The 13,265-nt window shown below is 39.4% G+C and overlaps 1 protein-coding gene across 2 annotated transcripts in view; it reads right to left on the reverse strand.

Moving 5' to 3' along the window:
• Positions 1–12,305, reverse strand: part of pkn1b (protein kinase N1b) — a 48,804-nt gene extending 36,499 nt beyond the window's left edge. The window contains exons 1-2 of one of the 2 annotated variants that reach the window (XM_086068013.1): positions 12,287–12,305; positions 11,315–11,733 (exon numbers count right to left, since the gene is read on the reverse strand). In XM_086068013.1, coding sequence (XP_085924139.1) covers positions 11,315–11,335 — 21 coding nt within the window. In that variant the 5' untranslated portion in view covers positions 11,336–11,733; positions 12,287–12,305. Of the gene's footprint in view, positions 1–11,314; positions 11,765–12,286 lie in introns of those variants that run through there. The other variant, XM_086068004.1, reaches the window with a different exon arrangement.
• Positions 12,306–13,265: the final 960 nt, after the last annotated feature.

A 13,265-nucleotide genomic window follows, 5' to 3' on the forward strand; every position in this document is an offset into this window, starting at 1 on the left:
AGCTTTGGAATATGAATTTAAAAATTCACCTGTTTTTATCCATCCCAGTGGGTGGCCACTTGCCGTCTACTGCAAATGACATCACAGTGCCTAAGGGCTCAAGTAACGACCTTCAGTGCTCTCCTGTTTTTTGGGGTTTGGTCATATTATTTAAAAAAATAAAATAAAATAAAAAATATATAAGACTTGCCTCTCAGTTTAAGGCAGCTGCTCTACTTTAATTGCAATATGTTGCCAAGGCACCTATGGAAGACATAGGCCACCTACATACAGTATGTACCTTCACGCTTCTAATGTAAACATGATCCTAATGGACATGGGAAGCAGATTAAACATGATGATTGTGGAGGAATGGAGGGGGATAAGAGGCCTATTTTATCATGTAGATGATTATCCCTCTTAACTGATTGTGCCGATTACGGGATGTGATGGGCAGATGTGAAGCAGTATAACACAAAAAACACACACACGAATGTTGGCAAATTTGAGTGATATTAATTGCAGGGTCATGAAATGTATGAAAACGAGACCTCATTTTGCCACTCCACGGGGAGACACCAAGCACTGACCACAATATTAGGTACCTGAATAGTCAAATGAGATTCAATACAAAAATTCTTTGTAAAATTACACCTCGTAAAAAAACAACAATTCATTTGTCCTGACTTCCAGTATGGGAGCATATCATCTGAGCTGATTTGCCACAGTTGTCAACGGCAGCAGTCCGTAATCTTTTTTACACCATGGACCGTTTTCACATAAATTTACATATTTTGATGGACCGTCATAGCCGCTGTGCAGCCCACAGCCTCATTGCTGCGGGCTGCACCGTCACCACCTCCCAAGTCGCGCCACTTTCGGCACACGCGCTTGAGCTCAACTGAACTGAGAAAAGGACAAATGGCACAACCCTTCTTCAGCCCCATAAAAAATAAAATAAAATAAAAATAAAAAAGCTTGGTATGCAAATAAGTTTTTTTTTTTTTTTTATAAACGGACTAATCTAATTCTCCCCATATTTGAAACGCCGTTATCGTTATTGTATGTGAAATGCGTTGCGTTACAATTCATTTATTAGTTTCAAGGCTCAAAGTAAGTTTACGAGACGTTGCGGGGTGACTGGCTCTGAAAATGTCATTTGCGCACAGTTAGAGGCACTGTTGTTGTCGGACCTCGTCACAATAAAAGTGCCTTGACAGCTGGAATGGATATTGTCTTTTATTTTGGAGGTGCCGCGGGAAGTGTGTCACTGCGTCTTCCTTCCTTCCTTAAGGTTTAGCATTTTGGCAAAGACAACTTTGACAAGAGTGACAATCAAAACAACAGTAGAGATTTACCGAAAAACGGCTGCCATGTGGAGGGATTTGTTGACAATTCTGTTCCACCAACAACGATTAACATCGCGACTCCACAAGCACCATAACCACCATACCGACAAGTCATAGCGATTAGCGACAAGCTCGCCTAGAATAATTAATAGCGCCAAGTTGCCAACAATTGTATTTCTCTTATTTCACGATGCTAAACACGTGAACGGTAGGTGGGTTTCCATCCACCTATTTTCATTTTAATTTTCAAGAATTGCGATAACGAAACTGAATGGAAACACCGGAAATTCGCAAAAAAGCCCACAATTCGGAAAAAGGTTTTTACGCTTGGATGTGGTGGTTTTTGAAGCGTATCGAAAAAAAGGAAAATGCTCATTTTGGCGATGGAATCAGGTTTTGTGAATAAGCGACTACAAGTAAGATATGTTTAGGGAGACGAAGAAACACGATTCTTTTTATAATTAATTAAAGAAAAAGAACATGAATGTAATTTTAGATGGCTTTATTAACATCAGCTCTCAATGTAACGACACACTTCACTTACATGAGGGAAGCCGACAAGACAAACTACTTCCGTTCAGTCCATCAAAACCAACGTTCCAACCTGGAATTCCCCATTGTCCCAAAGTTCCGTCACTAAAATGTCATCTCGCGGCGCTTATTCGCAAAAGAAGAGTGGATGGAAACGGGCATAAGTCACATGTCCGTTTTGCGCATTTTCACAAAATTCGCATAAAAGTTTTGAAACATTTGGATGGAAACCTGACTATTAATATCCAGTCTCGGCAAATCACACTGACGAGGCAATGGAGTCGAGGTCTGTCGGGAGCACCGAACTAATTCGGCGCTGCAAAAATCAGAACGAGGAAAGAGAAAAACTTGCGGCCGTTTTTTTCAGCTTTTTTTAATGTACTTGGCATGGATGGATGGTTTGAGTGAGAGGAGACGGCGTTAAGATTAAAAATTTGAAAAGGCTAACAGTTGAGTGGAACGAAAATAGGCAAAGGATTATTAAAATAATTATTTTAATGGAAGAGACTTAAGGTAAGATAATTTTTTATACTAAATAATTTTTAGCTAATCAGCACGAAAGCCCGATCGGGAGTTTATCGGGACGGCGGAGTACCTACCCTCGAGTAGGACAACCGCTCGTCCCTGTAAGTTCCTGTAAATGTGGCCCGGTTGGGAAGGCTCCTGCAGTGGAGACGCGCATATACGGGGCTGGCCCCGTAAATTTACCCCGAAGTTCCTGCGGTGCAAACGCGGCTATTAGCAAGCGGGGGTGATGGCACAAACTTAACTAATGCATGCAAATATAAAATTATGTTAAAATATACAGTACAAGCCAAAAGTTTGGACACACACACATCTCATTCAATGTGTTTGCTTTATTCTCATGACTATTTACATTGTAGATTCTCACTTAATGCATCAAAACTAAGAATGAACACATGTTGTGTTATGTACTTGACAAAAAAAAGGGGAAATAACTGAAAACATGTTTTATATTCGAGTTTGTGCAAAATAAAAATAGCCATCCATTTCAGGTGACTACTCTGGAAGCTCATCCAGTGTGCCAAGAGTGTGCAAAAAAAATATTAAAGATCAGAGCAAAGAGTGACTTTTTTGAAGAAACTAGAGTGTAAAACATGTTTTCTCTATATGGGTCCAGTCTGTTTTTAGAGTTTGTAAAAATATTCCTAAGCCTTCTGGCTGAGCAAGGCCTTGTCTTCAAAGAAACTATTTAGTGTGGCCAGTTTATTGTTGTTGCTCTAAATGTATTTTGCTGACAAAAGACGAGCTAAAAAATAAATATTAGCTCAAATGAGGTGGTCACATGCAAGTAACTGGAGCCGAAAAGATGTTGTTAACTCATTCACTGCCATTGACGGGTATAAAAGGTAAAAAATTCCTTTTAACTATTTCTATGAGTTTATTTTTTTCCTCACTTTTGTTAACAAGAGTATGAAAACCTAGATTTTTTTAAATTGCACATTTAGAACAGATATGAAATTTGTGATTAATCGCGAGTTAACTAGTGAAGTCATGCGATTAATTACGATAAAAAAATGTAATTGCCTGACGCCCCAAATTTTTCATCTTTTCTTTTTTTTTATTCATTCACTGACATTGACGGCTATAAATGTCAAAAATTCATTTTAGTTTAACTTTTTTTTCCCACTTTTGTTATCAAGAGTATAAAAACCTAGATTTTTTTTATTGTACATTTAGAACTGATATACATTTTGTGATTAATCGTGAGTTAACTAGTGTCATGCGATTAATTACAATAAAAAAATTTGAATCGCCTCTTGCCCCTAATTTTTAATAATCTTTGTTGTTTTTTTAATGAATTTATGGCAGTGAATGAGTTAAGTTGTGTCCAAACAACCACAACCCTGTACAACTTCGTCCTGTCTGGACTTTCCCTGTGCGGACACTGTATCCTATTCTTAGAGCGCCATTAATCCTCCTTCAGTTACCACTCGCAAAGTTTCCTATGCATTGTTTGTTGGTGGATTCAAAATGTCACAATGGCACCCGACTGCTTCTAATTGTGCCACGGTCTCAAAAAACGTACATGACAACAATGGCGGCAGTTTAAGTTACATTTTCAAAGACCGGTGTTTTTTGCGCCACACTGCCATTAACTTGCCAACTGGTAATAATAGCTGGATTTTCCCCACTCTCCTGTTTTGGCCTCTGGATCCAGACAGGACAGGCAGGCCACTGTTTAAGGATTGAGCCTCAGGTCTCTACTCCTCTACAACCTTACACCACTGTTGTAGCACAATAAACAGATACTGCATGACCCCAATACAGTGGTGAGAGAGCTCATCTGAAATGCATCCGGTGTAACCACAAGCAGGTCACTTATCCTTGGTTTCTATCAAGGATAGCTTCTACTAACTACGGTCAACACCAGTGCCTTTGCACATTTGGTAAAGGTCACGACACACATCTTACAGCCTATAATTGGCCACCACAGAGGTCATTTATAGCCGGACTCTGACCCAGATACCTTTCTTTTCGGACCCAGGTCGTAATACAAGGATGTGTGCACTCAATTGGCTTTCTTCTTCAGCAACCTGTGAGGTCTTACATTTTTAGACTTCTCTGCCTTTCTGTCAAATTTCTGTAATTTTATGAACATATGTTCATTTTCTGCCTCTCTTCCTCCTTCTATGGACATTTTATGGCAATTTTTTGACTTTTTTTGCTTTCTTTGATAAAAAATTGTGTGACATTTTTGCCAAATTTGTGGACATTTTATGGTAGTTTTCTGCCTTTGTTTTGTTTCTGCATATTTTTTAGTTTATGATACATTTTATTTTCAGCCTTTTTTATTCACTTCTCATTTTTGGCAATTTAATGGATATTTTATGGTCATTTTTAAAACTTTTTAAAATCGACTTCTATCTCTCTGATAACTTTAAAAAATTTACTTTTTTGATTAATTAATTATTATTATTTGTCTAAATAATTAATTCATTTAAAGATTTTTTTAATTAAATATGTTTGAAAAAATTACATTATTTCTCTTTTCTTTCTTTTTTTTGTAGTGATCCAGAGGAAGCCACAGGAGAGGGACCAGAAAGCCACATGTGGCTCCAGAGCCGCAGGTTGCAGACCCCTGGTCTAAGCGATTCATGTTTGAAAAACAATTCTAGCAAAAAAAAGAAGATATGAATAACAAAGATAACATTATAAAATGAGTTTTCATTGATTGTTTGTCCATATACGTTTGACAGAATACATTATATGCAGGACACCTTTCCTCAATTCAACTCAACTTTTAGTTATGAAGCACTTTAACTGAGGAGCCATCAGCGACCATTTTGACTCACCTCGCAGGTTAATGCGTGTAAACCACACACATGGACATGTCAAAATTACTGTTTACTGCGAAGGAGCAGCTCAGTCTTGGAACAACTTTTATAGTCTGTTTATGCAAGTCTTGCCGTTTGGTCACAAACTGAACTTTTGAATCAAAATTACAGCTTTGCATGCTTTGTAATTGTAAAACTGAAGGATTTTCACAGTTATCACCAGCGATGGGCACCTTTCACATTTGAACCGGTACTGTTCCAATACTCTGTACCTGGGAATTGATACCGGTACTCAACGGCACCAATTTTCGGTACTTTTGTACTCTCTATCTTTCTTTTTTTTGTTTTGTTACATTTTGTTTATTAATTTTGGTGGTAGTAAATGTTCATCAATGTTTAAAGCAACACTAAATAGGATTTGAACCTTCAATTCATATTTTCATAATTCTGAAACATTGATTTACAGCTAGATTAATGAAACCGTTGTCATGGCCTGAGGGGGTCTGTATCATTTTTACTGGCACTAAACAACTTTGAGGTGGAAGGTGTGAACTCTGCCACACATAAAAAAAATACAAACGTGCAGACTGCTTTACGGCATATGTTATAATTATAATTTTAGCTATTGGAAAATTGTGTGGTAGCAATAAATAGCCACTAGCTTGATAGTTCGCCTTTTCACACTGACCCGACCAGCCAGGCAACACTCAAAAGTTGTGTTCTTCCTTGTTTACGAATGCATCGCTGGAAAGGAGGGATGGGGGAGCGCAGCCGTTTGTGTGCACAATAAAGAAGGTAATATCACAACCACCATCTGCTGTCAACATACTTGAGAAACGTTACAGTGCTGTGTAAAGGAAAAAAATAGAAAATAGCCACTGGAAACAATGTAATTCAGTCCAACTGCGGACGCCTTGGACGTCCGGATTTCACGAAGATATGCGCTTGGCCTCATGGGAAATTTGGTTCTTTCAAGGGAAAACAATACCAAAGGTGCCGCCATAATCAATGAAAAACAAATGCTCATTTGTGCTACTTTAATAGTAAAATATATTTTTTTAATAAATGTAACAATTATCTTTCAATATATAAAACTTGACAAATAAAAAATAAAATTTCATTCAAATGAGCCAGAGAGGAATAGTAAAATAAAGGTTTAACATTTTACAATTATTAAAGTCTAATTAGTAAAGTGTGAATCAAAGTTCTGTGCCATGAACAACAATAAATATATAAATTAATAACAAGTGATGTAATCGTAGTTTCTTGTGCAGTTGTTTTTCAAGAGCTTAAAGCCTGCCATGGTTTGAGCTCAAAGTTTGAACCCACGTTGGACTCAAATATAATAAAAAAAAAAAAAAGACAGTTGGAAGAGGACATGACATGAACAAAGAGAATAATTGAGTTCAAATTCATCAGTTGAATGTACTTGATGTGGTCTGTTAATGCTCGCTATAATTTGGCCACAATCATTTGCAAATTTAAATATGGTCACTAGCAGTATATCCAAATTACAATGTCTATATATCTTAACAATGGTGAAGCCGTGTGCCTTCCAGCATGATTTGATCGGTTGGGGAAGGCGTGCGCGGGATCCTCATACAGCGAGGACGCCGCCGACACCTCCCTCTCAGGCGTGCATTGTCAGCCTGCACCCGGGATACTTCAGAAATTGTATTTCTTTGGCTTGGTGCCGCAACACTGATCTGAATATATGACTGGATAGCCGATAGGCCAAGACTTTCGAAGCCACAATGCCGCCACATTGCTCCTCCCAAGAACCGTTTTCTCGGCATACGTTCCTATACATTTACAGTATCGAAATTGGAGAACATTTGAGACAGTACTTAGTAGAAACAGTATTATTTATGATGTTTTCATTTGTTAAACATAAACAAGAGGACTTCAGACATTTTACAACTTGCCTTAAACACATGTATAAATTATATGCTTAATGTTTACAGGAGGAAACTTGTATTATTATTTTTTTTAAATAAAGAATTATAATAGTATTTCAACAAAATAGGCCTCTGCCAGATCTAATATTGGGGTCTAAGGAACGGAGCGATAAAAAAAAAGAAGAAGCTGGTCTTCAAAGCAGCACATACCGTCCACTTGGTGTTTTTTTATTTATATTTTTTTACTTGTTAAAAAATAGTGACCACCCCGCCACAACCCCCCCAGCCTTATACTAACTGTCTACGAGCTGTACATGTCTAATCTGTACATATACGATAGAATTTATACAGTAGTCTGCTCGCGAGATGGGAGGAGCAAGATGGCCTCCCTGTGACTTCAACGGCTTGCATGGGCGTGAATGGGCTATCGGCTATCCAGTCATATATTCAGATCAGTGTGCCCCTAAAATCTCGCTTGTTTCCAAAACCCGAAAATGTATTTTCGCGCGTGAAGTCCTGCGTAAGTGGGTGACGTCAGTACGCTGGTGCGCGTATAATGGTGTGTTCAAGTGCGCCATGGAAAATCGTCAACTCTTCCACGCCAGCACAGTCACAACTTTGAAAGACATAATTCAAAACCGAAACATGGCACCGTTTGATTTGACGTGAATTGGGGCTCGGAAGTACCGACCCAAATCGGTCCATACCACAATAAGTACAGTTTCCGGTACCCATCCCTAATCTAGTTTTGTTATACATCCAAAAGATGTGCGTATGTTATGAAATAGCTTGTAGCCATTTATCTAGGGGAATGCAAGGAAACATTATTATTGTACAGTATATTATAGGGGTGTTAGAAAAAATCGATTCGGCAATATATCACGATATTACAGCGCGCAATTCTCGAATCGATTCAATATGCGGCCGAATCGATTTTTAAACATCAATTTTTTATGGGAATATTCAACAAAATGTCTTACTTAGGGTTAGGATTTACACATTAAGCAGGGAAGAATGTTATATTAATGGAACATTAACGCTTAATATTTGATTTCAGTGTTGTTCAAACATGAAACAGACTGCAACCTGAATTTTCAGATAAATACATTTTCATACAAAGCTTACAGTGTACATGTACAAGTTTACTGGTTAGTATTTTCTAAATTTGAGTTAAAAAAAAAAATCGCAATAATCAATTTAAAGATTTGTATCAGGATGAATCTGTATCGAATCAAATCGTGACCTATGAATCGTGATATAAATCGAATCGCCAGGTACTGGGCAATTCACAACCCTAGTATATTACATCATGCCAATTCTCACAATCGGTAACGAATGGTAGCGTAGTGTACCATCATTAGCTTAATCTTGCCTGTTTATCTTAAATAAGGCATGAAATTATTTCTACATTACATTCAATTTACATTCCATTTAGCAAATGTGTCCATACTGGTCAGAGGCGTGGAAATTGTTGATGACGTGTAAACCAATTTATGACTCAACGAAAAAAAGATTGGAACATTTTCTTTTTTCTTTTTTCCAAGTGATTGTCATTGCTCCACCACAGCTTGACTGAACGATAAGCCCAAAGAACACTTCCTCTTTCATTAAAGCGTGCAATGGCAGAGCATAATGCAGCACCTACATGCTTGTTGTGAATATTTGTGTGTGGATTACAGCAGACAGAGACGTTTCGTAGATACGGATGCAACCCGCCTAAGAGGTAAGAGACACACTCATGTCCTCAACCTCTTTATCTTCTCGTAGCAGAAGGAGCGATGCGGATGCGCGTGTGATCCAAGCCATCGCAGTGTATCGCCATAACACATAAAGACAATCAGCTGAGTTAGATGAGGAGCCCTCTCCAAAGTCTTGCGAGGAGCCCATTAAAGAAAATGGAAGAAGACGCCTCCATTCTGCCGGATGATCAATACAAAAGTAATTTGGCTGCTCCTCTCCACCCAGGAAACAGGCAGCAGCGGCAGGAGCTCCTCTCCCGTGCTCTTCCACTTTCAGCCCCAAAAGAAATAAACAATTCATGAGTGAGGCTGCAGACTGCGTACTGTAGCTTCCCCAAAGTCAATGTTACATTATCAGCTCCGCGCAGTGCATGTGTCCTCCTCATCACCAGGCTTGATTTACACCCCTCAAGTCAGCTGAACGAGGAGGGCCCCAAAAAAATATAAACAAGCTGCCAGCAAATAAAAGTGGGAGGAAATGGCTTCGCTGCACTTACGGTGTCAGTTTGTGTGAGAATGAAGGTGCTGTTAAAAGAAGCAAAACAAATGGGCAAGTTAATGAGTGACTGCTATTGACCTGACACGCCTTTAGGTACCGCAAAAAAGAAAAGAAAAGAAAGAAAATTCTAATAAAATCATATGAAAGAGCTGTTCCAAAAAAAATTATAATAATGTAGAGTCTGGCTTAAAGCCATACTTAATTTTTAAAACAGAAAGATGGAATAGGCGATTAAAAAAAAAATGTGTATGTCAGTGTATTTCAATAATAAATGGGATTTAATTACCGGTATAATCAAGCAATTATAAAAAAAAACATATATATAATATTTTTATTTAGAGTTAATCAATCAAGCAATTATTTACTGAGATAGATGAATTAAAACAATGCGATAACTAAATTGACAATCAATTTACAAATTCATTGATAATTTGATAATTGATTACTCAATTAGATATCTTGTTTAATTTATAATTGTTCAAATCCTTGGAATTTCAGCCTCAGCAGTTAATATTCTCCATTTTTTTGTAGTCCTCCATGAAAGCACAATAATCAACATCAAAATACTGTACAACATTCACAAACATCTGCTTTTACTTTGGAAAACAATGATCAACATTTTGGCCGATTTAGACATTTTCCGAACTAAACCAGGAACTGAATCATAATCAGTTTCTGTACTGTCAATTTGAAATAATGTCATGTTTTGGAATGATGGGATAGAAAGTAAACAATATTTTTTTCTTACACAAATACTCGGCAAAATAATCAAGAGATTAATGGATTTTTAAAACAACCATTAGTTGCATATATGTTGAACTTCATTTTAACTGCTATATTAATACAACAAATATGAAACAACTCTTGATAATGCAAATAGTCGGTGGGCCGCACGCGGTCGGCAGGGCCGGGCAATTAGTATGTGATATGACGAAGGTCTCCTACTGAATGAGGCCTAATGCGAGAGGGTTCAAGCGACCTCAATCAGCGCATCTCCATCTGCCATCACTCGCTGCCTCTCTGCAGTCACCATGACAGTATCACTGAATACATTAGAGTGGGCCGAAAACCCTCCATTGCTGTGCAGGGAAGCTCGACAATGAACCACTCATTAGCCACTTTCAGTTATTTGGACTGCATACATTAAAATAATTCTGTTTATTGAGGAGATGATGCTAGCGCACACGCATGAAGAATATTTTTAGGGATGCATACCGAAGCATGGTGAGCGCACAGCTGGTACCTAAGCTACTACAAAGGCAAAATCAGATGTAATCAACAAAGGTCTCAAGTTTCAAGATGTGTGAATGGTGAAAGGGATGTGTGTTTTATAACCAATAAATCAATTAACTGATTGAAGAAAAACCTTCATTTAGCACACAAATAAACAAAATGGAGTACTCTACTTGGCGACAACTCAAAGAAGCACTGTTGACTCAAACCTCCGCTGTGACATTACTATCAATCCAGAGTATTCAGAGACACTCACAACTGCTTTTTTAGCATTTGCCGTCAATCCACTCAATCCTGGGTTGGACTGACACCAAGAGAACTGCAACCTGACACACTACATGACACCACAACACCTTCCAGTGACTCACAGCAGTCCCTACCCGATGCCAAGTACTGTGTGGGAGTCCAAGGTGTAGTGTCACAGAAAGCATTGAACTCAATTGCACGAAGACTTAAAAGGTTTCTTTCAACAAGCCAAATCACCTTCTATGAATTGACTCTCAATATGTATGAAAACATTCAGTATAATTAAAGCGTTAAGAACAAATGACAAGTTCGACAATTACAAACAAGCACCTGAACAATGCACAACATGGACATTTTGCTACACGTCACAATAATCTATGTTGTTGTTAAAGTAGCAAAATAAACGTGTTTTTTTGTTGTTGTTGTATCCCCTGCAGGTGATTTCCATCATCATCATCACCACCATCATCATCCTCAGGAAGAAAAGACGTAAACAAGCACGACGTACAAAGCAGATGTAACAACAAAGTGCTGAACTTACTTGCAGCTCGTTGGCCATCATGTGCTTCCAGGTGACTCCTATTACCGCCTGCTTGGCTTTAAAGATCAGATCATGGTGCACGTCACAGCTGCGACTAGAAAGCGGCCAAACGCCGTAGTCAACAAGAGTCCAAAAATGTACTCGGCGCAAGTGTCGACGTGAACCCGGGCAGGAGATGCTTTGAGAGGAGACCGTCGCCTCCAGCTTGGACCCCGAGCCGCATCGCGCAGTGCAGCGTGTCCTGCGGTGGTGTGAGAGAGTGCTGCTGGGTTGGCTGTCTGCTCATCCTCTGGAGACGTGACGCGCAAAGAGTCGCCCGCCGGAGTCACCGCCACGCTCCGCTCCACTTCACGCGGACACCCGGGGACATGTCGCCAGCTTCCGCGCACTCCTGACCAGCCACAGTTGGACGCTGACAGCTGCTCAGGGGAGGGCGGAACAGGCGTTGAGTCACTTAACGAAGGGAAAGGGAAAAACTGCACTTCCGGTTGTAACTTTCAAAATAGAGCTACTATGGTGCACATGTGGCATCCGTTTTGCACCTGTTGGAAAATCCTCACAAATACTTGTTGTGTGTTTAAGAAAGAAAAAAAAGTAAAGTATAATTCAACTCCTTCTCTGATCTTTTAAAACAAAGTTCTGAATGAAATGTAATTAAAAAGCACGTAGGATTTAGTGCCATCTCGTGGTCAACTACTAAACCATTCATTTAAAAAAAAACTATTAATGTCAATAATGTGCAAAAAAATAGATGTTCTATAACATTAGCGTACATTTGTTTCATATAATCATAGGTCTAGTAATCGCCTAATTAGATTACATAGGTCGCTCCGCATCTTGCAGGAGGCTGACATGTTTCGCCACCATATTTCCGCTATACGTATATCCGAGGGAGAAGAGCTTTGCGAATGTAGTTAGCCTCTGGTGGTGCTTGCAGCTCGTGTTGGACCTAATGGGTCGACCGCCGCTTACCTTCCGCAGCAGATGATCGTCGCTGAGTCTCATGAGTCGGGTTCCCGCCGCTTGTCTCCCTCTGCTTTGCTCGATTTTTCGCTAGTCACTTTTGTTAGCCGCGAAGGCTAGTTCTTGCTTAACCTGCGGGGGTGGCTTTCCTCTGCGTTGTGTTGAGTTTTTAATAAATGGAGTCGAATTTGGTCTCACTGCACTTTTATTTTCCACAGCGGCCTGTGTGCATGAAAGTGGAAGAAACAATTTTTTTTTTAAAGGAAATAACAAACATCATACCTGTGTGCATGAAACAGTAATCAGCGTGTTTACTCGCGACGTCCTCGCTAGCTCTCCTGAAGGTCAAAAACAATTCTCAGTAAAAGGCGGCAATCGTTAGCAGCATTAGCTCCATTCGACGACGGACCACTGCTCAAAAATGTCGCATAGCGAGCACAACACTAGTGATTAAGCACGCAAAACATATTTAGCAATAGACACAATAAAATGGTGCAACCCAATTAATATAACACCAAGTTTTTATTGCATTAATTAGAGCGGAGTACGTGTCTTACCTCGGCCGCATTCAGAGCGAGAGTGCCCGAGGATCGTGCACGTAAAGTGACGTTACCGCGCAGCCGTCATCCGCAGCGCGCACACTAGCTCATGTTGCGAAGTCATAAAAACAAAAGAAAAGCATTAATATTTTATCCCAAATATAATGAGTGCTTTTGGTGAAATTAACAGAACACTGTAACCTGTTACACTAGCCGTTCTTGTTAGCCGCTCCAGCAAGTTCTTGCTAGCTGCTTTTGCTCACCATTCCCTTTAGCTCCTGTTCACCGGGCTGATCGCTTGCTCGCTTGCTCGCTTGCTCGCTTGCTCGCTTGCTCGCTTGCTCCAAATAATAATTGGTGGTAGGCTTGCAAAGTGTGGTGTCTCTGAGGCACCGTAGTGTGTGCGCTTCAAAATTGCTGCATTCCTTTAGTTCACCACTGGATGGCAC

Source organism: Leptonotus elevatus, chromosome 1 (genome assembly GCF_054856555.1).
Source record: "Leptonotus elevatus isolate MCC_2025b chromosome 1, RoL_Lele_1.0, whole genome shotgun sequence".
Lineage (NCBI taxonomy): Eukaryota > Metazoa > Chordata > Actinopteri > Syngnathiformes > Syngnathidae > Leptonotus > Leptonotus elevatus.